The sequence below is a fragment of the Anomalospiza imberbis genome, chromosome 7, assembly GCF_031753505.1.
Source record: "Anomalospiza imberbis isolate Cuckoo-Finch-1a 21T00152 chromosome 7, ASM3175350v1, whole genome shotgun sequence".
Classification (NCBI taxonomy): Eukaryota; Metazoa; Chordata; class Aves; order Passeriformes; family Viduidae; genus Anomalospiza; species Anomalospiza imberbis.
Window position 1 is genome coordinate 35,831,844 of NC_089687.1, and position 24,669 is coordinate 35,856,512.

General features: G+C 44.5%; 1 protein-coding gene across 7 annotated transcripts in view; it reads right to left on the reverse strand.

The window, feature by feature from the left end:
- Nucleotides 1–24,669, reverse strand: part of FN1 (fibronectin 1) — a 51,335-nt gene that overhangs the window by 19,968 nt on the left and 6,698 nt on the right. For all 7 annotated transcript variants that reach the window (XM_068196543.1, XM_068196545.1, XM_068196542.1 and 4 more), the window contains exons 6-24: nucleotides 24,392–24,550; nucleotides 22,774–22,974; nucleotides 22,139–22,318; nucleotides 20,502–20,678; nucleotides 19,911–20,063; nucleotides 18,420–18,548; nucleotides 16,763–16,906; nucleotides 14,878–14,999; nucleotides 13,496–13,673; nucleotides 13,195–13,371; nucleotides 11,532–11,660; nucleotides 11,325–11,414; nucleotides 10,602–10,796; nucleotides 9,012–9,284; nucleotides 5,777–6,043; nucleotides 4,093–4,187; nucleotides 3,610–3,778; nucleotides 3,253–3,339; nucleotides 2,299–2,490 (exon numbers count right to left, since the gene is read on the reverse strand). In XM_068196543.1, coding sequence (XP_068052644.1) covers nucleotides 2,299–2,490; nucleotides 3,253–3,339; nucleotides 3,610–3,778; nucleotides 4,093–4,187; nucleotides 5,777–6,043; nucleotides 9,012–9,284; nucleotides 10,602–10,796; nucleotides 11,325–11,414; nucleotides 11,532–11,660; nucleotides 13,195–13,371; nucleotides 13,496–13,673; nucleotides 14,878–14,999; nucleotides 16,763–16,906; nucleotides 18,420–18,548; nucleotides 19,911–20,063; nucleotides 20,502–20,678; nucleotides 22,139–22,318; nucleotides 22,774–22,974; nucleotides 24,392–24,550 — 3,117 coding nt within the window. The remainder of the gene's footprint in view (nucleotides 1–2,298; nucleotides 2,491–3,252; nucleotides 3,340–3,609; nucleotides 3,779–4,092; nucleotides 4,188–5,776; nucleotides 6,044–9,011; nucleotides 9,285–10,601; nucleotides 10,797–11,324; nucleotides 11,415–11,531; nucleotides 11,661–13,194; nucleotides 13,372–13,495; nucleotides 13,674–14,877; nucleotides 15,000–16,762; nucleotides 16,907–18,419; nucleotides 18,549–19,910; nucleotides 20,064–20,501; nucleotides 20,679–22,138; nucleotides 22,319–22,773; nucleotides 22,975–24,391; nucleotides 24,551–24,669) is intronic.

The following is a 24,669-nucleotide window of genomic DNA, read 5'->3' on the forward strand; positions in this document are numbered from 1 at the left end:
TAATGAGTTAAAGAGCAAACAGGAGAGGCAGAGACACATGGAGGCAAAAGAAAGACAGGGGAGAAAAAAGCAGTGTTCATCACTATTAACATCGACAGAACTTTGGAAGCAATTGCGGTGATATGCACAATTTCTCTCGGGGTTTGGGGGAAAAGGAAGGATTTTGGTGGGGTGGTTTTGGTTGTGTTTTTGCTTTCAATGTTTTCAGTTTGTTTTCTTAGATTTACCCTTCAATGCAGTCTCCACCTGCTTCCCTGGGCAGGCAGAAGCTGAAACCCCAATCCCCTCTGAAGCTGAAACCCCAGCTCTCTTTACATATATAATTTTCAAAGAGCCCTACAAGAGGCACTTAACTTGCAACAAATTTACTTTGAGCAATGATAGGCCACAAAGACCCATCATTTTCTGACAAAAACAGAAGCAGAAAAAAACACAGCCCTTTATTCTTTCTACAGGTAAATTACAAGAGAGCAAAGTTTACTGAACTGTAACTAAAACAACAACTCTGTTGATTGACCCTCTAAAATTCTTGTTTTGTTCAAATGTTGAATCTAACTCTTATCACTGGGATCATAAAAATATCAACTCACTTGAAGAGGCTAAATCAGACCCTCAGCTGTTCCAGGGTAGAACATCCACTGTCTGAACTATTTACAGTGCACTTGGAAAAAAGCCTCAAATCCCTGCAATGGCTTGAGGATCTGGCCCAGAATTCCTCAGGTTCTACTTACCAACTAACTGCTGCAATAAATGTGCAAAAAACAGATGATATGAAACACTAAGTAACAGAACACTCCCCTTGGAAGCATGGAAATTGTTAAAAATGACCTTTAGATGGTATTAATTTTGTAAGAGTGACAACATCCCTGAATTCAGAGGTTATGCCCAGCATATGATGTGGCCAAGAGCCTGACATACATGGCTAAAATTGTTCAAAATACCAAGTTTTAGCCAGTGAATAAGAATGCCCTTTAATGACCTTTTAGATGCTGCCTAAATTTCTATAGGGAAAATAAGCACAGCTGTGATTGTTTTCCTTACTGATATTATTCCATTAGCAAAGGTGCTCATTTCCTGCACGTTAAGACCAGCAGAATCGGGCAGGGAATGAGGAACTTTGGATGCATCTTTAACTGACAATGGCCAAAGCTTCAGCTGCTCAAGTCAATAAACTGGTATTGATTTAAGCCACAAGACTTGGCTGTGTAGCTTTATCAGGGTGATCCTGAAATCAGTGGGAACTAATGGATGCTCCTCCTCACTCAGGATCAGACATCAGTGAGTCAAAGATGCAGGACTCTGTATACATTCTGTTCATTACAAGTTAGTTTGAAAAGAAATTATGGGAGAAATATTTATTTAATAACAGTGGTTTTGTTCTATTTTGATGTCCTTCTTGGAAAACACTTATTTTACAGAATAGCAAAAAAAAAAAAAAGCCAGTTTTCTGTAAAATAATTGTTTATCCACATGGAATGCATGTACCATATCACCTTCAAAAGAGTTGTAAAAGCCAGACACATACATTCTTAGCTTTTCCCCCACTAGAAGATGGTGAAGGGCTAAAGCTATTACTGCATAACTATGCAGCATCACAGCATTAGTTAACCCTGGGGAGCACACAGCACTTCAGTGAAGCACAGAAATTTTAAAGCAGTGTTACAAGAGCAAGCAAACACAGTAGCTGGCATCATGTCAGAGCAGAAACAAAAACAAAGCCCTCACAAAGGAAAACGAAATGCAACCATTTGGGGAAATGCCTATTAATTTTGCTACTGTGGCTACAAAGGCAGATTCTGCAGTCCCCACAGATGTCATGTGAGGTGGCACACACCACACTGTGTCTCAAGTGCTACAGTGATGGACCTTTCCTTCTTGGCTTCCTTCTCCAGTGATCTTCTGCCACTAGTGCTGCTAGAATTTCTCCTGTGCTCGCTTCCTACTCATATCTCTGCTCACCTCCTTCCTGTTCCCACCAGCTGTGCTCCAGATGCTGGGGCAGTTCAGGCCTAAGTTAAATCCCTGCTGCTGCTGCTGCCCAGCTCAGTGTACTGATACAGCAGATGCATGTGCTGACCACCAGCCTCCTGTGAAGCACAACACAGGCTGCCCATGCAGAGAAGTGCACGGGTGTAAGAAGTTCTGTCACAGGTTGGAACGTGGCTCTTCTGCTTCTTGAGACTAAATGTGAAGTCTAAGCCCTCTACCATCAGTCTAATACAAGTTCTGCATTGTAGAGTACTCGGGCTCAGTCATTTGAGCTTGGGCAGCTGAAACTGCTGCTCATCCTTCTGTTACCTGGTGTGATGGTTTCTGAGATGGGCACACTCTCCTGGTCGTCCTTGACAGAGTAGACACTGATGTTGTACTCCACGCCGGGGCTGAGGTTCTCAAAGGTGCAGGTGGTCTGATCTGCACCCACCACCTCCTCCAGGGTAGAGCCCTGCTGCCCATCTGTGGGAGCAGTGGTCACACGGTACCCGCTGATGCCTGAAATACAGAGACCAGCGTCAGGAGTTTCCTGATGGATCCGCTTATGTTAGTCCTCAGTGCAACAGCTGAAGCAAAAGTGACATTTTACAAGTGGTTTTGCCACCCTGGGCCCAGCAGGAAAGAGGTTGCTTTGTCAAGCACCCCTAATTGAGATTCCAGGAGCTAGCCATTCCACCCTTGTGGAATTTCTGTTCCCTCTGAGACCTCACCAAACTGAAAATCGCACGAGTTTTGAGAGGAACTTCTCTCAGGACTCTGTCAGGAAAAGATTCAGCTACCAATAGGTTTTCAAAAACTTTCAATCCACCTTTTATGGGAGTCAATTGTGCAGCTCCCAGCAGCTATTGCGGGAGAAGACTTCATCCTGAACATTGTCAGAACTTCCACGTTCACTTTCCACAGCACAAACTCATTTGTCACCTGCAGAAATCTTTGTTGTCTATTCTGCTTTCCTTCCCTCAGACTATTTTTCAACCACTGGAGATACTTGAAGAAAACCTTCAGATCCTTAAAACAGCTGAAATATTCTAACATATTCATGCTCCAAAACAGCATTTTACACAGAATGTAAATCATTGAGAGTCCTACAGCAAGTTGTAGCTCACTGTGACTTGTATCCTTAAATATATCTAGAAACGTGTACATTTTTCTTTAAATTAATCAACAGCTAATTTCCCACCAAACTGCAAGGCACCACAGAAGAAGTGTTAGTTAGCATTCTGCTACAAGAGGAGATTTGAGCAGAGTTCACATGGTTACCTGGAGATGTGCTTCTCTCCCAGGAGACTATCAGGATGCCAGTGTCAGGATTGGACTTCAGGCGCAGGCTGGTTGGTGGAGCCAGTGCTGCAAGTGTTCAGACAAATGGGTCACTGATGGCATTAAGAATCATGCTGGCTGCCTCAGCACCCCTTTCCTCATGATATCCTCAACCTTTGGAATTAGCCAAAAATACTCCCCTGAAGCTGTGACCCTGCATTGCAAGAAGCAGTGCCACAGTCACCTATGCATCAAAAAGAAGAAACAGACCACGACAGGGAGGAAAGACCAGAACTGCCTCCCAGAAGGCAGCGGGGAGTGGAAGAAGGAATGATGGTGGAAAAGCGGGTGCCATACGTGTAGTGACTCTCCTGACGATGGGGGTCTCTCTCTCCTGGCCATCCATCAGCACTGTGAGGCTGTAGGTGTACTCCACGCCGGGGGTCAGCCCAGAGATGACAATGCTGCCGGAGTCGGAGATCACCTCCCGGGGAGCCTCTCCACCCTGGCTTGGGCGCACTCCCAGCTGCAGGGGAGAGAGGTTTGCTTTTCAGTCACAAGCTGTCAGCACCCTGACTGATCATCCAACAGCAGCACTATGGCCTCTCATGCTGAACTCCAGCTGTTAGTCCTGTAACTTGTGGTCTAGATGTTCCACTTGACTGGAAACCCCACCCCTGCACTGACCTCTGTCACTGCTCCCTGTGAGCAACAGGCCCTTCGCACCTCTCCCCTTTGTGCTGCCATCTTCACCACAGTCCATAGGAAATGGCTTTAATCTGCCCTCCCCACCACAGTAAAGCAAGAGGAAAAACCAACACAGGACTTAGCCCCTCCTACCTTGAAACCAATCCTTGGGGCAGGCGTCCAGGTAATGACAATAGAGGTCTCAGTCACTTCTGTGTTAAAAGGAGGAACAGAACCAGCAGGCTGATCTGTGGAATGAATTGACCAGAGTTGAAGTCTACCTGCTGTGACTGCTCCAAACAGTTTGAAAACCTGACCTACAGCAGCAAAAATAGCCAGAGGTATGAAATGAGTGCTGAACTACATCACTTCTGAAAATCCAGTGATTTGGGAGAGATCTGACAGATGACTTTTGTCTGCTGCTGGGCTTGACAGACACAGTATTCAAGTAGTCTAATCATAGCCAGAGCTTTTAATCCTGAGGCAAACAAAAATACTCAAGTGGATGCATGATCCTCTATGCATCCAGCTCCAAGAATCTGGGGAATCCTGCTTTTTGGCATGATATCTAAAGTGTTCCTCAAATCTCAGCTGCTTTTTTGATTCACCCGCCATATGCCTTCCAAACAGCAGAACACCACACCCCTTGTCTGTCAACCAGCTGTCCCAGCAAGGACCATCTCATCCCTCACCAACATCTTGTGAAGTCAGCAGAAAGGAGCCAACGTCAGTCTGAGGCACCTGTGGTCTCACTGACATGTGTCAGAAGCATCACACAGAAGCCAAAGCCTTTTTGAATGCCAGAATCAGCCTAAATAACAACACTGAGTTTAATCTGGAATGTCCTTGTTCGTAATGTTATTAATGAAGAGGCTTGGTTAATCAAATCTATAGTCTCAAACTGGACTGCTCTCATTCAGACAAGCCAGAATTTGAAGGCAATATTAAATCTAAGATACCAAATCACATTCTAATTGAGGAATGTTTATAGATAAGACTGTCAGCAAAAAGCACCTTGCCAATGTCAACACTGTTACTCTGATTAAAAGTTTGATCTCTTATTTTAGTTTCATATTGTTCTAAAAGAAACCACATTCTCTTTTGAAAAGAGGATGTGGTTCTGGGCTTGGGTTGCTTTGAGTTTTGCTAGTTTATGTGATGGCATCATCATTATTTAAATACTGGATCTATTTGTTCTTTATAGAAGTAGGTGGGTATTGTTACAGAACTCCCTTGTCTTCCAAAATTTGCTTAATATTTCTTCCAAACCAGCATCACAAATACAGATGGCTGAAATGAAAAAAAAAAAAACAAAAAACAAAACAAAACAAAAAAAACCCCCATGGAATACAGTATTTGTGTCAGTTTGGGTAACTCCAGTTGAGGTGCCTTAGATGGTATGGCTGAGCTTGAGAAATGACTACTTTCAGCTTTATGTAAGTACCAGACTAATTATTCCTTGTCCATTTTAAAGGGACTTGCATTCTTTCCTTGATTTGTCATGCCAAAACCAAGCAATTAGGAAGATTGAGTGAAATTAAATTTCTCTGACATCCGGTTAAGCAAGAAGTGAGGTACCAGTAGTAAGTTTTTCCCTCTTGTTTTTAATCATCAGGAAAGCTGAAATGTATTTTACTAAAAGCTTTTTGATGCAAATAGCTCTTTTTCCTGCCAACGAGTTCAGAAAGAACAAGGAGCATTTCCCAAGCTCTTCTGCTGGAATGCTACTTCAAAAGGCTGCCCCTGAAAATCAACTCACAACAGGCACTTTCAGCACAAGTTCTGAGGAAGGGCCATGGTATAAAAGGAGTGTGCGATGCGTGTGTGTCTCACTCACAAGTGGTGAAGACGCCGGTCTCTCTGTTGCTCTGCAGGTCGCCTTTAACTGCCACGAGGTACACAGTGTACTCAGTGCCAGGCTGCAGGTTCCTCAGGAGGTACTTGGTGGCAGAGGGTCCCACGTTGTAGGTGCGGGGCTGCCCTCCTCTGGTGGGCCCTGCTGTCAGCTTGTAGCCCGTGATGACGGCGCGGGGCCGCGTCCACAGCACCAGCACCGAGTGCTCCGTGGTGTTGAGGAACCGCAGGTTGGTGGGGGCATCGAGCTCTGGGGAGGCAAAGCAGAACACCCATCAGCTTCCCAGCTGAATCTCCACCTCACCCCTACTTCCAAACCATGGCGTACACTGGACCTGTGTTTCTGATGTATTGTATGAGGGCAACAGAAGGGAAGAGAGAAGGTGGGATCATGGATCATGAGAGAGCTGGAAAGTTATTTCACTTCTACATCCGTGCCTCAGTGCCATCAATTAATACACCAAGACAGGCAGACCTGAGCACTCCAGGCTGCACTGTGATCTGGGCTGCTGCCATCTCTGCATCCCATGGGGAAGGCAGCCTAAAGGCTGACCCCAACACACTCAGGAATTTCAACAGTTTCTCATGAGCGCTGAGCATTTCTTAAAAACCAGCTCAGTTTAGACTTGTCAGTGTAAGCACGGAAACCTAATTTTAGCCTTTTTCCATGAAAAAGATTTATTCTTTTAAATCCTTGCCAGTCCTCTCAAAATCCCTTCCCAAAATAAACCACTCCTACTTTGTCATTTGAATGTCAAAATAAGTAACAGTCAGCAACTTTCTGCAGAAAACCAGTTCCTAGATCTACTTAAAAATATGCACACCGTGGAACCGACCATCCAACAATTCCAAGCATGTTCATCTCTCCCCTGGGACTCAGGGAACAGCTCTTACCAGGCTTCCTCCCCTTTTTATCAGTGCCCCGGGAAGCAGCTGAAGCTGATAACCCAGATAACTACATAAACAAGAGGCTGAGGCAGCACAGCTCCTTCACTGGAGCCACAGTGACTGGTGGAGATGTCACTGCCGTCGGCTGAGACAAGGCGAGGCTCTGGAGGGGAATTTGCTCCTGCAGCAAGCAGGGTAGCACTGCTTGCAGTAAGGAGCTCACAAGGGTTCACATGGCAAGGCTCCCCACCTTTTCTAGGTTCTAACCAGATGTTGAAATTAAGAGCAGTGAGGTTTCATCAGTGGTTTTTTTTTGCTGACAAGTGCTTTTTTCTCCTTCTGGAGAAGTAATATTTTGGCAAAAAAAATGTAACGTTTCATCACACTCCCAGTGATTCAGCAGGAAGGTGGTTTTGTCCTTTTTGTTTTCTCCCCAGTTGTTCTCTCCATTTTTGAGGAGGGAGGAAAAAGGAAGTGAGGTCTTCCTTCTTCCACCACTGGAAAAAACTGGGGAGAATTCAAAAAGAACAAGGGTTGAGTGTGACCCTGCTTAAGCCTATCTCCAACCTACAGGCTGAAAGTCAACTTTATCCCTTGCTGGTACTTAGATCTGGGCTAAGTCTCGTCTGACAGATTGTATCTTCCTAAAATGTGTAGCCTAAACTCAGTTCCTTTGTGCACAATTTAATTTGCCAGCTCTATTAGGCTTTTATCACTTCCTCTCCCCATACTGGAGGAAAAAAGGGAAGATTAAAAAGCCACACACACACACTTGGAGTTTATTTGTAGACTGCTTTTTAACGGAAGGCCAAAAAGAGAATCACATTTACACCGTGGGAAGAGACTTTTGCTGCAGGGTTTTCCTTGGGAACCCTGAATAATTTCTGTTTCCCAGGACTTTCGATTACAGGATGCAATTTATGTGAATAGTTTCTGCAATGTGGTTTAGGCAAAGCAGTTAAGCGGATGATCACAGCCTATGGAAAACTATTCCAGACATTTGTGACTGGCACTCTGCTGTCTGAATTAAATGTCTATACTCCCATGTACACCTCTCTGTGGAGTTTCAGAGGAACCCTACACCTAGCCCAGGCTCCTCAAAACAACCACAAAAAAATTACAGATCTAGCTGGGAACTGAGCCCTTCTTGTTCTAAATGCTTCCAAGAGAGTTCAGATTCCTAAGTCGCATCCTTGCTTTTGAAAGCCTCGCTTGAAAGAGGAGGGAGGGTGCTCACACCATCTGTGCTGTGCTCAAATTAGACACCCATGGCAAAGGATGGACATAAGGATCCCATTCTCCCTGCACAGTCAAGGGACAGGCACTATTCATTGCTCATAACTTTATGGATGGAAGTAAGGATATTCCTCAAACAGCATGGCTATATTCACAGATTATCCCATTTCCTTTCCTTCCCTCTCATATTACTAAGAGCCAGGCTGGGTTCTCAGAAGTTGCTCTTATTTACTGAAAGGCATCAGAAGAGCAGCAGATGCACATAGCTGAATTTTGTCCCTTTGAATAAAGTGACCCAGCCAAAGAACATCACAGATGCTCACTCACCCTTCTATTGCCCAATAAACAGGACCTGAACAAAACAACTATGTCCTGTGTTCTGTCTGATCTGCTCCTCTTGAATCAAAAATGGAGATAACCACCCAGATAAAATGCATATTCTTCCATCTGAAAACCTACATCTTGCCCAGCCACTGCTCTTCTCTCTTCTCTGCAGTGCTGGCAAAGCAAAAAGCAATGCCTGACAAAGTGCATTTCTCCTCACTCTGGTGAGGTGCTGCACTGCCACTAGATCATTAGCAATCAGGTTCTGAGGAGTCCTGCATGATCCTTCCTTGCATGTGCAGGCACAACTGCTACTGCTGCCAGGGGAGCCAGATAGGTATGGAGCTGCCAGAAGGGAGATGGGGACTTTCAGAGGAATCTCAGCAAGGCTTCTAAGTCATACTGAAATTTGCCCTAAGGTACCAGCAAAAGAAAAAAAATTATAAAAATCACAGGCTGTGATCTGTGCTGTAAAAGAACTGCAGGGTCCATCAATTCTCAGTCAGTAATACAAAAGTTGAATTCCAGCCATACAAAATTGCTTTAAAGCACCATGAGACAAACTCCCATTGGAAAGCCCTGGAGGAGGATAAATCTGCTGAAGAGATCATTGTTAGAATGAATGAATTCCCAGCCCTGTCATCCTACTGATGGGATACCTCCTGGGCTAGAACTGTTGCACTTCAAGTGCTCTGCTTATACATTTCTCCAAGCAACAGAGAAATCTGCACTTCAAAAGGCTGAAAAAAGCACAGAGGAAAGACACTTACTGGTGGTTTGCTCTCCAGTCAAAGGTTTGCTCTCCCTGTCCTGGTTTACAGCAAAGATCTTAAAGAGATAGGTTGTTCCTGGGATCAGGTCAATGACTTCAGCAAAAGAGCTCCTGGTGATGGGCAGTCTCTGGCCGTGCTGGCCAGGCCGGTTGACAGGGATCACCTCCACCCGATAGCCGGACACTTGGCTCTGGGGTGGGGTCCACATGATGGTGATCTTGACGTCAGAAACCTCCACAAACTGCAGATCTCTGGGGGAAGGCACTTCATCTGAAAGCACAGGGGTACAACAGTTGTGAGAGGGAGTCCTTAGAAGGAGGAGAAGTCACAGGTTTCCGTGAAAGGAAAAAAAAGAGTGAATTTTGCATGAACAATGGTTAGCCCAAGAATATTTACCAAATTAAAAAGTCAAGGTAACCTCACTGTAAACATGCCTACACACATTCCCAGACAAGCAGACTACAATTCTAAACATCACAATCTACTTTAAAGCATACTATCTCCTCAGAAGGTATCTTTCTGCAACAGAAAGAACTGAAAGACCAGATGTAATATGCTACAGAACTTCAAGTATATGCAGAACCAAAGCCTGAGGGGGACGAAAGTACCCCAGGGGTTGGAAACAGTAACCTCCTTCTAAAATTAAGAGAGGGTTTTAAAAACCCACAGCATGTTCTGAATGTCTGTGATTAACTTGAAATCTCCCTTTTATAATTAAACAAGTACAGGGGCTGATCTGGCCTTACTATACTCAAATGCAAAATGCAGTTCCCTCAGTGCTGGGCCACAGTACTGTACCCTTGAATTCCTGTGTTTAAATGAAGTTTCTTGAGACTAGGACTGATAGTGCCCTAAGGTTAACCAGTGCACATTTTTGGAAGATGCAGAAGCCAAACCATGAAATCATTGAGCCGAGTTCATTCCTGGTAAATTCCCATTTGCAAACATGTGCTTGCAACTTGCAAGGCCATGAAATTCCACTGCTGACCACATCAAATCCCAATTCTTTCAATATCCCTTCTTTTGGTTTGGTTATTCAGTCCAACGGGATACTTAAAGAACACTGAAACCAGAAGTTTTTTAAATACTGAGTGCCTCAAGTTTAGATCCTACGGTGTTGTTTTGGCACATCAGTCAATGCTGAGCAATCTCCCATCCCCACTGACTGCAAAGGAAAATAATGGGTAGGACTGGAAGGGAGAGGGAAAAGTCAGGTGAACTATCTGCACGTGTGTTGTGGTGTCTGAGTACATAACCCTGAACTACTACAAGCCAAGTGCTGAGTCAAAATGATACATCAGGCACTTCAGATGATTTCTTTGCAGAATCCCTCTAAGATAAACTGGGAAACTGATCTCTCTTCTGCAGACAATGCAAGACCTGCCTGCAGTCCAATCCCTGGGAATTACAACCCTCTTAATGCAGAGTGGTGTCTTGACTGTGTTAATAAGTATGATTTTACTACAGAACTTCAATACCAGTGAAACTTCCAGTTCAAACCCACAAAACCATAACTGAGTTCATTTAAGCACTCCCTTAGCTACCAACAGAAATCTCAGTGACTGAAACGCAGAAGATGAGCACTACCTGTGCATGGGACCCCAGTGGTTTCCTGCTGGATGAAGACAGGAGTGCTCTCCTGGTTTTCTTCCACAGCATAGATGCTGATGTTGTACTGAACCCCTGGCATCAGGTCACTGAGTGTCACAGAGGTGGCAGTGTCAGGCAAGTTGAGCTCTGTGCTGCTGCCTTCCACAGAGGGTACATAGACAATCCTGTAGCCTGAAGCAAGAGAAATATGTAATCCTCAGCACAAACAGTAAGCACAAAGAATGCTAGAAATGAGGGCTGATCTCCCTGCTGAGCTTTGATAAAAATAGTCCTGAACTTCAGCAGGACCTGTGGCCTGCCTGTGCTCACGTCCCATCTACAGACCACACACTCACACCACCTTCCAAAGCACAGTCTGACCTGGGTTAGAATCTCTGAGGTCTGACATGTGGATCTAGGCCTGTACTGTTCTCATGCTCACTATGGGATGGTCTGGATGACACATACAAATATAAGGTCTTGGGGCTTGTTTTTATTTAACACAACCAGAAGGAACTGTTTTACACCCAGCCTTCTGCATTACTTGGTTCAGTCACTGAAGCCAAGGAAATGCTAAGCTGCCCATGCACTTTCCACCTGGTCTCTGACCAGGCAGAATTTTGCACTACCTTTGTCCCAGAGTTATATTTCATTTTCTTTTTCACCTACACTTCAGATTCTACCAATAATACAGAATAAGTGCACTCCAACTGGCCAAACCTGTGATTGGAGCCTGTGGTTTGCTCCAGCTGATGACAATGGATGTGTCATCCACACTTTCCACTGTGTGGTCGGGCGGTGCATCAGGAGCTGTTTAAGACAATAAACACAGGAGAACAGCAAGTGTGAGGGTAAGAGGTAACAAAAAATTCTTGAGCAAACAGTAGCAACAGCTTTCAAAGTGCAGCAACAGCCAACCACACATACCTGTAGTCTGTGAAGTAGACAGGATCAGATTCTGCTCTCCTTCTTCAGAGATCTGGTAGACATTAACAATATACTTGCGACCAGGAAGCAAGTCAGGGATGTTGACAGAAGTGGCTGTGCTTGGAAGATCTGAGGAAGGCAGGAGAGAAAAATTTGTTTTAGCAATTCCATCTTCTTGCCTTCTCTCCAAATTAAATAATTGAGAAGTCTGTTCTAATCTGGGCTGAAGCACAGTCTTCCTGCAATAAAACAAGTTTCTCTGCACTGTGTTTGGTTCACCTCAGAAGAGCTGCATGGAGAGCTGGGACCTGCAACCAAGGGCAGCAAGGCTTGATGTGGGATATTGCAGGGCAGCTTGAGCAGCAGCCCCATGCACACTGTAGCCATCTCAGCTGAATACTCATTTCATACCCTGACTGTTGAACTTTCAGTACAGAAATATATGGAAAAACTTTTACATGAATAGGTTACGTGGAAACACTGACTCATGAGTGAAGAAGAATGACATTATGAGGGTTGGTGAAATTCTTTCCCTTCTCCCAGATGTCCACCTACGTGCCAGATGTAGAAAATTCCCCAAGATGCAGCTCCAGACTGAAGCCAAGCATCTTAGGGGAAACTGGGAATTGCCTTTCAATCTGCCTGTAAACCTCTGTCTGTAGACAGACGAGCTCAGGAGCTGCTTCACAGCACAGCTCAGCTGTCTGGGCAGAAAGAAAAGTGGTGACAGTGCTGGCAGTCCCCACAAGAGCCACTTCTGCTCAGTGTACAAGCCTGTGAATTCAGGGGAGCAATAGTCCAGGGAGAATTATTAGGTCAGGAGACTGCTGTTCTTTTTGTCATGTTCTTCTACCACATTCATGTCCCAGTAACTATTACAACTTCAAATGCTTGAGGTGAGATATTGCTATTACCACTGCTTAGACAGGAAATCAGGAAAAAAGTTAAAGTGAAATTACATGTAGTGGTGCCATGGGCTCTACAGTAAATGTTGGAAAAACAGTTTCAATTACTGTGTCTGAGTCCAGTGCCTTTAACCAGCTTCCCAGCTCAGCTAAATTGCCATATTATCAAAGATGAGGAAGATCTGATCCAAACAGAACTGACAGAGCAGACTGGAACATGAGATATCCATGAGATAACAAGCAGCCAAGAGAGGGCATTTGGGAAAGAGTTCTCTCTGAAGAAGGACAAAGGTATGCCAAAGGAAATTATCCAGGAGGCAGGTTCAAAAAAACCAATTTGGTTCTCTTCTCATCTGGACTGCTGCTCATTTCAGGATGCTGTGGAAGCCAGTAACTTTACATGATTGTAAAAGGGAAAAAAAAAAAAAACCTGAGCAAATTTATGGAGATGAAAAGAACAATGATATATACTCAGAGTAATTACTCATCCACTACTCCTGGCTCAGGCAGTTTTCTGGGACAGTATTCCGAGGGGATATCGCTATTTACTTGTCTTGTTCTCTTACAGCTAGTAATGGAGAAAAGACAATGAACTAAGCAAGTTCTTAATCCGACCTGCTCCTGCCACTCACATCCTAATTGAATCCTACTGAAAGACAGGGAGATGTTCACTGTTCACACCAGCTCTACTGCCACAAAGCAGTGATGCCCTGACTGTGAGCAATGCTCTGGTCTGGCACACTCCAGTATTGTCTCACCAAGGTACTGAGGTTCATCACCCTCCTCGCTCAGCTCATACTCAACACGGAATCCAGAAACGGTGTCAGAAGCAGAAACCCAGGAGACAACAAAGCTGTTGGATGTGATTTCAGTGACAGATTCTGAAGTAGCAACCACAGGAGGAAGAAGAGTTGTCTCTCCTGAAACAGTGTTGCCTACAAGAGGGAGGAAAGAGAGGTTGTATTAAGCATCACTACTTTTGTGTTAACTGGGATGCACAAAGCAAGGACGTGGGTGAAGGAGATGAGGTTTTCCTGGACGTCCCCCTGCTCAACTCACTTGTCACTGCTGTGGTGCTGGTTGTGGTAAAATCAAAGCGGGTGACTTCTTTGTGGCCATACTGCTGGACACTGATGAGCTGTCCCTCATAAATCACACCAGGCTTCAGGCCCGAGATGGTGTAGGAGTTCCGGTGGCCAGGGATGGTGGCTTCCTTCCACTGCCTTCCTGAGTTTTTCTGCAAGAAAAAGGACATTCAGACAATGAGACTCCCTAGGCTGCAAGCAGGGCAATCTAGTGACCTAACCTGCTCTGTGGTCACTACTCACTGTAATATTCAAACACAGGTATGACTTGAATGGCTTTAATGCACAGACAGAATCAACTCAAAGGAGATAAGAAAAGTATGCCAAGAAGCAGGACCAATGGCATTGAGTTATTAGGTTTTACAGGGTTAAACTAAAAACAACCTAGCTATGAACTTTGCCATTTAAAAGGAGCATTATTTGTTATAAATTCAACTCATTCCTTCAGTAAAAGCACAGTAAGGCATGAAGTAGTGGCTGGAAAAGACACTTTTGAAGCCTGTTCATAACACTCTAAGCTATCATCTGAAAACAATATACAGAGAGGTTCTTCCTTTCTACCCTGTGTTTGAACTCTATGGGAAGCTATAAAATAACGCTCCATCCTCTGAGGTTTGTACTCCAGTGCTTGTACTCCAGGCCTTCATCCAAGATACACTGAAATCAGTAAAAAGTCTTGAGTGCCTTGAATGGCTTTGGATCAGGGCCTTTATTGTTCTCTTAATAACAGGCAGCATTGAGATACTAATGCTCTTAATCATTAAGTGGTCTTTTGTGAAGCTGTACACAGGGGAGCTGGAAGACAGCTCATCTGCATTGGTTAAACCAAATCATTGCTCACAGAGGAACCAGCCAACAAGCTGTAGTTAACCAGTTTTGGTTTAGACTTTGGAGAAGATGGGAGTGACTGTTTATTTAATCCTAGACTAAGCTGTTTATGATTTCATAGCCTAGTCATTTTTACCTCCACATAAATAGAATAAAATGTATCCCAGTAGTTTCTGGATATGCACACGTTACTAAAACAGCATTTCTTTGGATGAAGAAGCTTCCACAAGGATTTACATTCCTAAGGTAAGGAAGGATATAAACTTGTCTGCTTGCTGTACTAGTGCTTTGTTTAATAAAATACTTTATGAACACAGCAACCAGTGAAGTTTGGGCAAGAAAACTTCAAGTGTTTATACAGCACTGGCTCTCCTTGATGCTCAAGAGCAGCTGTTGACCTCAAGAGGACAAAGACACTGAACAAGCAACTCAAGTTCTCTGAAATTGTGTCAGCCACTTCTTGCAGACACCACAAAAAGACAAATAAAGTGCTCTTGAGGAACAAATGATGACAAATGTGGCACTCACAGGTCTCCAGCGCAAGATGTACTGGGTGATGTGAGATCGTTCAGGAGCATTCCACTGGATGGGGTGGGAGTTTGGCTGATTTGTACTCTCTGTGATGATCACCTGAACAGGTCCAGCTGAGCCTGAAAAAAAATTATTGCTGGTTTTAACCTACTGGGGATGTTGTGGAGTCATCAAAAAGCAAGAAAGCCGCATGGCTCACATAGTATTTCTATACATGGGAAATCAGGTCTATTTTCTTTCTGTCTTTGATCCTTCATTGCTACATATTCTGTGGGGAGGTTAATGTGCCCTGCTTGGGTCCATTTCCTGTAAGCTACCAATGAAATGGAAAATGGGAAAGGTCTAGTACAGAAAAAGTCTGAAAAGCAAAGTCTTGCTGTTCAAAGAGATGGGGGAACTTCTCAGCAAATAACTGTTTTCTTCATGAATATCTCCTGCAATGGCAGCAGGGAAGCTGATAAACACCATCTGCCAAATCCAGGTCTAATCATGCAGCATGGTGAGGGAAAACTTCTGATCTGATAGTGAGTACACCCTGAAAATAGACACTAATCTTCTACATTTTACTAAATTTCTTAATCAGTTCATTTGAAACACTGAATTTTCATAACTCTGCAGAGGACTCCACAAATAGTGAGACTTTCCTTCTGCACACAAATCACATCAGAAGGATAGGTGGAAGTCCTGAGACAAAACAGGCCCATGAACTGATGAAAACGCAAGTTCTGCAGCACTCTAATGCTTAAGACTACTGATTGCATTTAGGTAGGTCAGGCTCAGGCTTATTTCCTCCAACAAGCTCTCCAACAGAGAAGGACAGGTTTTATGATCCTATGGTTCTCCTTTCAGTCCCTTCTGGCCCCACTGGGGAGGTGTCACTGAACACACAGCAGCACTGTCCTCATGTCTGCTCTCAGAAAATCCCAGCAAAGAGATCTCTGGAATCTGCAGGAAAGTGTTTTAGCCATGAAATATCTACACCCTCACCCCATTCCCAACATTTCTAATAATAATTTATTTGGACAACCATGTAACATATATACCTGTTCCCCATTTAACAGGATTTCTAGAAAAACAAACCTGTGCCCACAGGCAGAAAATTTCAAAGCTCACCTAACCCCAAACCTACATTCAGAAACATTAAATTTGGTTTATTTGCACATTTTCAGTCACTCTTGTGTCTAAAGCAGCCCCAAGCCCTGGTCTCCAGGCTGGAGGCATGCATATTTCACATAGCTCAGGGAGATGTTTGTTTAAGCAGTCCAACAGGAGTAAATGAAGCTCAGCAAGCCTTAACACTTCATCTTATTTGGATTAAGACAGTGGCAATTGCAACCTTAAACAGGAAAGCAGAGGTTTCCTTTATGTTCTGTTCAGGGAACTGAAGCTGAACAACCAACAAACAGGCATTGCCCATCCCTATAAAGAGTTCCTGGAATTGCCTGGACAAACAAGAGTTCAAATATTTAAATTTCTTTGGGGCACTGATCAGGAAAAACATTTTGTTCCATGATGGATTTTTGCTTCTGTAATGAGTGGAAATGGAAGAACTACATGTGTGAGTTTCAGGAAATATAAGCTAAAGATTACACGTGTGATATCCCTAAATAGCAAGAGGCAATGTAAACCCAAGCTGTTGTGAGCACTGAGGGTCATTCTCTGAACTAACCCTGGCCTCAGGAATAGCTGCAAACAGCTTGAGCCCCTCTTTATAACCCCCTGACACCTGCTTGTGTCTGCCAAGGGACAAGGAGAATCTGTTCTGTTTTAAAAGGAAATGAAAAGGCATTAGGTACAGAAACCTAAACAGGTGAGGGGTGGAAAGCTGGACTTCCTCGTGTCTCACTCAGCAGATGAGTTCATTTTCTGCTGGGTTTCTTACCTGGGTAAGTCTGCAGAGGCTGGCAATGCCATTCTCCAATCCCACGACCGTAGCAGTAGCACTGGTATCTGACCCCATGGACATACTTCTCCCAGGAGTCTCCAATTTGGTAGAAGGTGCGGGTTTCCGAGTCCTGGCATTGGTCTGAAGGCACAAGAGGAACAGTTCATCACTGTGTGTTACTGAAACCACAGTGAACTATCTACAGAAAAGTCCCAAAAGACTTTTGCACAAAGAAATGCAGCACTGATGTTTATTTGCAAATATAGGTACATAAAGTGGCAACAGAACTTGAGTCTCAAATCAAGGTTCTTAATCTAGCACTGCATGTATTAAGTTGGATATTAGGGGGCTAATTCAGCTGTGATGCATTTCAGAAGGGTGTTCCTTCTAGAAAGACTTTCATCCACTCTGGAGCTCAATTCTGCCCTGGCCAATTGAGTTCATCTCTCATCCAAAGCTAAACCATGCTGCTCTCAAAGACAAAGGCAAGAATTCCTCCTGCCTTCAGCTGAATTCATTTATGCTTTAATAGTCCCCAGAATGCTTTTATTTTCAGCAGAATCTTTCCAGATTTACCATTGTATAAACCAAAGGGGGACAGATCAGATCCTGAAATCAGCTTAACTAGTGTAAATACAGCATGGTACAGCACTTCAGCACACTTTCTACTCCAACAACAGCATATATGCCTGGCTCCACGGGAATTTTCAGTGAGAACTAGCATTATACTTGCTTGGATAAATAAAAGCTTTGTTTAGAGAGAGTCAACAAAATTAGAATTTTAATTGCACTTATACAGATAGCTGAAATCATCCCCCACCCCTTCCTTCAAACTAGTAATTTTCAGGAGGTTTACAATGTATGTTCCTTGAGTAAACAAGTACAGATACTACTGTGAGTAAAGCAGAAATTCACAACCAGTAATTTCCATTAGATTTTCTTGGCAATAGCTTGAAGCACTCTTGGACTTAGTAACTGCAAACCAAACAGCCAGGTCTTACCTTTCAATCAAGGTTTGCTAGGGAAGGGGGGGAGGAAGAATGATTCTCTCATTCCTGCAGAGAATCAGGATGGTTTTAGCTAACCTCCAGAGCACTATTAACACGTGTTCTCTTCCTGAGCTTTCTCTTTGCTAGAACAAAGGGCAGCCAGAAAATCAATTCAGTCCAAGGTAAGTTAATATACACTGGTGCTCCTTCCTCAGTTCAGGGAGAAAACTCTCAAAGATTTTAGGATAGAGAAAGGCAAGAAAACTGATCGTAGCATCAGGGCCCAGCTGCATGTTTTATCAGTGCTCAGGCTGAGAGCCCTGCTAAGCTGACAGCTGAGGTACCAGAACCCAGCCAAATCACCACAGCCTGAGGCGAACTGCCCTGCTACCACAACCTGTTACGTTTTACCACATATGCTTGCCACAGTCGTGGTTCTTCTGCGGCAGGTGTGATAACCCAAGCATATGTCCTTAAATTAACAAATGCCCTTCCACTTACCCTCCAGCAAATGCAGTGCTGCTTTTGTTTTTGCTTTTGTACAATTCAGGACAGAAAGTGGACAAAGACTGGGCCCAAACTCACACACCAGTTTCTCCACACTACAGTCAGTTTGCACAGAGCCACAAAGAGTGCGTGGCAAGTGGGGACAGCCAGTGACTCACCAATAGGATCACACTTCCATCTCCCCCGGCCCTGGCCAAAGCAGGTGCAGTTCAGCATGTGTCCCTCATCATGGCGCTTGTGGAAGGTCTGGTTCACGTCGTAGGTGATGCCATCCACAATGCACTGGTCTGGGGGAGAGAGTAGAGTTTATCAGCAATAGGTCCAAGCTTTGAGACAGAACCCCTCTGCCCGGAGCATCATTCCCTCTGCTTGATCAGCACAAAGACTGACCATGACCAGCTCCATCCAAGACATGCTGTAGTACAATGGTTATCTCTATTAGGTTCAATGTCCATCTGGGATCTGGCCTAGAATTCCTAAAGCCAGTCTAATCACAGCAAGGAGCAGAAAGACAAAACAAACATGAAAACAAGCCCAGAAGCAAGTTGTTTTGTTAAGTGGGACCCAAGAGACCCAAGTTCAGGTCCGGAGTCAATCCTGGACCAGCTGTACTTGGGGAAGTGAGTCCATGATTCCCATGATTTTGTTCTCTATGGTATTTTCCCACACCATGGGCACAGCATCTGGATAAACCAAGGAGTGCTCAGACTCTCCTGCAGGCACCAAGGTCTGGCTGCTGTGTTTCAACAGCTCTACTCAGATAACCTTTGCCTTTTGAAAAAGCAAAATACCTCTGCCCTCCCCTCAGCAAGTAAGACCACTTCAAACTCCAGAATGGAACTGCAGAGAACTAGCTGTGTAAGTGGAAACAGGACTTGCACAGACCAGAACTTTAAGCAGTGCCTTCCATGATGAAGGGAACACATTAAAAAAAACCCCTTCCAAAGCCCGTGAGTGAGCCTTTCCCTATAAATTATATCCCACTTCAGCACTGGTGTTAAGGAGTCCTTTCTTGGCCTCTTGACAGCAACCCCCCTGCCTTTTCCAGACATGAAGCCAATGCTGTGAGCTAGCTGCAGGATGATCAAATGTCTGTGCTTTTAAGTCTTTTTTTTTTTTTTTGCGCTGCTCAACTACTTCTCCACTTGGACCACTCACACAAATGAGTAAATAAATAAGAGTAATCTCCATGCTTTCCTGCCAGCTTTTCATATAGATTAGCCAGCAAAAGGCTAATCCAGCACAGAGGAATTGAAAATTTCACTGCAGAACAATAAAACACAACAGCTCTGCTTTCAAACTTCAGACAAGTCTGGAGTTTTGTCCGTTCCCGAGGCAAGGAGGTGCCTATACTGAGCTCTATGTAAAGTCACAGTGCTGCCAATACCTAAATGTAGACAAAAGGAGGGAGGGATACCACGATCAAGACAATCAAGGTTTGCTTCTGCTTGAGAGCTTGTAAAGGCTGGATTATACTTTTCCAGCACATAAAGACAAGAACTTCACAGCTCCTCTAATCCACTTCTTACTCCAAAGAGTAAAATGTAATTCTTAATTGTGGGCTCAAGCCCACAATGACAGAAAAGATTACCAACTTCTCCCACCTCCCACTTAGACTGAGGTGGGGATATCAACATAAAAATCAGTACCTCTGAGCTGTGAATAGGCGATGCAGGTCCATTCTCCACGGCCATTTCCTACACAAGTACATCTCATCATGTGGCCCATGTCATGCTGCTTATCCCACTGGTCCCCAACACGGTACATGACACCGTCATTGGTTGTGCAGATTTCTTCATGAGCTAGGTGAGAAGAAAGTAAGAGGATATTTATGAGGCCAGAACTGACAAGATCTTGAGGACTGAGACCATTTGCAATGCCCCTTCCCTCCAGCTAATGGTTTCTGCATCTTAACAAGGAAATTTTAGGCACACACTCAAATTTAGGTTCTCCAGCAGATCTACACCAGTTTGCACCAGCTGAAGAGCATGGCTTCCACTGGCTTGTAGCAAAGAAGTAATGAAAATTGCCTTCTCCTGGCACTGCCTAAATCTCTGCTAGAGGTAGACAATGGGGGAAAAAAGGACAAAGCAAAGCTTCAGAAATCCCTTCAAGGACTTTGGGCTGAGACTCAGCTCATTAGAAGTCATCAGTATCTGACCAACAGAGAGGTCTTCACTTTCCAGCTCAAAGAACCACATACAGGTGCTCCATAACCCCTCTATGGCTCTCAGCCTTACCGGCCATGGGGCAGAACCCAAATTTCTGGTCAGCATCGTAGTTCTCAGTGGTTCCACACCACTTCATGTTGTCCCTCCGTCCCTCGGAAGTACAGTCGGTGTAGTTGCGGTTGTTGTACAGGAAGGGGAAGTGGCACAGAGCACCATTGGAATTGCCACCACGTGTCTGGACCAAAACTGTACGAAAAATGAAGAGAACAGAGGCAAATTCAGCCTGCACTCTCTTAGCATGCATGGAAGAGTTTGGAAAACAAACCACTAGCACTGCTTTTTCCCACCTGTGCCCTGTATATAATCCACAGGCCTCTATTCTTGGCTTTAATTAATTCAGATGTGGAAACATAAGCTCTGCATGAGGTCAGTTCAGTTCAAGCTTTGCTCTGGAACAAGCTGCAGAGCCAGCCATGGGAATTCCCAGGAAATGGGGAAAACCAAAGCTTACTGTGCTTGGGAAGTAGCTTTGCAGATGCCTTCTCTCAAGGCCTAAGGAATGAAATAAACTAACAACTCTCAGCACACTTGGATTACCTCTGAAGCTATTTCCCAGTGGTGCCCTTCAGCTCTAAGGGAAGCCTTCGCCCTCAGGAAAGGGTTTCAGCTCAGTTATGTACAACAGGACAAGCCAAAACCTCCCTGCAGGCTGGAAGCTTCATGTTTTGCAAGCAGCAGTGGAAAGAGGGCTTTAATCTACCTGAACTCATCACCTCTTGAGCAACTCTGCTTTACAAATATTGGAGAACAACAAGACATTTACTGAGATTTTTCTATATGACATTTCTCTTTTCCACAGTGTATCACAAGAAGCCTCTCTACAACACGAACATATACATGGACAGGGACAGTGTTTGGGTGCTTTTTTGGGGGGTTGGTTTGTTTTTTTTAAAAAAGAAAGTATTACATGCCCTGCAGAAAACAGCTTGACTTTTATCAGGAAAAAAACAACCAAAGTAGAACAGAATTTTAAAGTGTCTATGCAGTGTAAGAAGCAGTATTTTCACGTGGGAATATGAAATATTTGTTCCAAGGTCAGATCCCAAGAAGCTGCCTGGACACTGCTCCATGATGTCTGACAGGCACTCCAGGAAGTGCAACCACAAAGGTAGATAGATCTGTGCTGTAAACACTGACTATCCACAGAGAAGAGGGAATGCTGATGCCTTAGTCATGCCCCAGCTCCTGATTAGTGACCACAAATCACATCAAGATCACTGCTATATATGGCAGCCTGGCTAGACAGCCAGGATGGAGGGAGTGACAGGACTGCACATTATGTACTCCGTGGACATCCTCCTCTTTGCAGCCTAATATGGGCATTGCATGAAGCAATTCACCCGAGCAAAGCCAAAGATAAGCAAGCATCCTTTGGGCCAAAGCTCCACCGTGACCAGGTACTCCCATTCTAAGTTCAGCTCAGAGAACAGGACTCAAAGGGTACATCTGTAGCACACTCCAAAGATACCAAGAGCATACAAGTACTCTGTCATCAGGCAGTCCTCCATCCACAGCACTGCCTTGCTGCCTTGAGTCCTTCCAGGCTGCTGGAATTGGTCAGGCAGCCTGTTCCTGTGTCCTCTGCTCCTTCCTCCATCCCTCCACCAGGGTCACATGCATGTGAAGACCCTGTGAGAAGAGCTCACCGTTCTGCTCAGTACAGAAGGAGTATCTCCTGTCCTGCTCAAAGTTGGAAGTGGTGCTGCACCAGAAGTGCCCATCTGTGCGGCCTTCGGTGGTGCAGGAATAGAAAGTCCTTCCATCGTAGGTGAAAGGCAGGACACAGGGCTCTCCATCAGAATTCCCACCATACGTTTGGGTCACGGCTTCAAAAAGAAAATTGCAGCATTAGACAGCAGTTTAAAGCAATCTCCAAATTTCAGGGCTCTAAAACAGCAACAACCCCTCCAGGCAAGTCGCTGGCTGCTGGGAACCCACACTGACTGCCATGGAGCCGGGCCAATACACACCAACAGACAGCTCCATAGCTGTGGCATTCTTTCACATTCTTTTCCAAACATATATTATTGCAGCTCCATTTGAATAAAGTTATTAATGCTGCTCCCCAAGGGCACTGTTTCCCCTCAGCAGGTTATAAATAGCTCACTGGGAAATGTTTCTGCCCTAAGCAACAAGGCTTCAAATAACCAAACCATTTCTTTCTCTCTTGCACCTTTCTCCAGCATGTCTTCTTCAGAGGACATTTCTGACATGTACACCAAGGGTTCTACTTGGAAATTAAGCCACAGGACAGTCCTAGAGACCTCACAGCAACTCCTACCTATCTCCTGGCAGCTGACTCCGTTGCCCAGGCAGGTGCACAGCATTTGCTGGCTGCCCTGTGTCTTGAGCCACTGCATGCCCACCGAGTAGACGACGCCGTTGTCCGTGATGCACTGGCCATAGGGCTGGGACTGGGGCTGCTGCGGCTGGGGCTGGTACAGCGCCGTCTGCACGTTCGTGATGCTGGGGGAGCCAGAGCCTGCAGCACAACGTGGGACAGAAGGGACATGTGGCACTCAAAGCTCAGCAACAGAAGGCTGCCATTAAATGCTGAGATAATAAAACCTCAGGCACCCCATCAGACAGAAGGCACGACACTCTTAAGCTTCCCGAAATGCAGCTTAATTATTCCACTTAGCAAATTTCAAAATTAGAAGAACAACTCCCCTTCTCTGCTAATGACAGCCTCTGGCTTCCAACTCTGTAGAGTGGCTTTGAAAGCACTTAGAAACTCTTTTTCATACAATTCTTTAGAAAACAAAATTTTTTGGGGAAAAAAAAATTAGTTGAAGGAAATGTAGAATAGAAAAATCAAGATCAGTGACAAGGGAATAAAAATTACCAAGAAAGTAGGGTGATAAGGCAAAAAGGATTAATTTTGAATTTTTTGTTGATAAGCAAGAAGAATAAACTTAAAGTGTATTCTTTTACTCAGCAGTTTTAAAATTCTGAATCAAAGTTTTTAGCACATTTTTATTTGGAATTATACTGAGAGACAAAGAGGCTTGTTGTTGTCTACATCATATAAAATTTTGCTAATGATTCCCACAGGAATCTCCACAAATTCAGCTCTGCAGAAATAGGGGAAGTAATAACACAAACCCTTGAAAATACTGACATCATTGAAGTGTTACACATTTTGAAGTTCAGACCTTCTGAGAGTTTTAAGTTAACCTGATACTACCAAACAGTTAAAGATCATTTACCAAGAAAAATTTAGTGCAGGCACTGCAGGAAAACAGAAGTTCTACATTGCACTCACTGATAAGAAACCTAGATCCTTAAAATGACAAAGAAAGAATTTTAGGAGCTGAAGATTTAAACCTTGGGCACAAAAAATATGCTACCCGTAAACTAGGCAATATTTCATACCGAAATTACAAGCTATGTCATGTACACATATTAAACAGCATTGTATACATTCCTTGACATTTTTGGGTTTTTAAAGCTCAGCCATTAGTAGGTGTATTTATCATGTCAAAGAAAACAGATGGTCTCAGTGGGGTTTAAATAAGGGACATTTCAAGAAAGCTACCCTGAGGCGAATACATAAAGTTCAAACATTAACTTGGAGTGCCATGCTCCCAAGACAAAGATAGCTCCTGTGGATGGAGGGCCCTAGATGTGATTTACTGCCCTGTGATTGTGCAGGCAACCCCACCTGTACGTGCCAGCCCCATTTGTGCATGGAATCAAGGTACCAATTAATCTTATCGCCACATGCACAAACAAGGAGCATCTTTTGAACACTGACCCTCTTTGCTGCTGATCTTCCCCAGACAAAACACTGAAACACTTCAATTAGGATGGAACAACTCAACTCCAAGTCCTAGCCTGTCAAAACGTGCCATTCCTCTTCCCCTTCCCTACGTTCCATGGCACAAGGTCCCACCTACCGGTGCTGGTGGTGTGCAGGGACATGTGCCTCTCACACTTCCATTCGCCTCTGCCGTTCCCGGTGCAGACACACTGCAGCAAGTTCCCACGGTTATCCTTCTTGCTCCAGGTGTCTCCAATCCTGTAGGAAGTCTTGGTGTCCTGGTCATTGCAGCGATCTGTGTGAGGAACGTGACTCTCAGCTAGGCCTGCTCTGGGTGCCTTCACTGGGCAGCTCCCAGCACTCGACTGCCAACTCAAACAAGCTCATCCTTCAAAGCCACAATTAAAGGCCCAC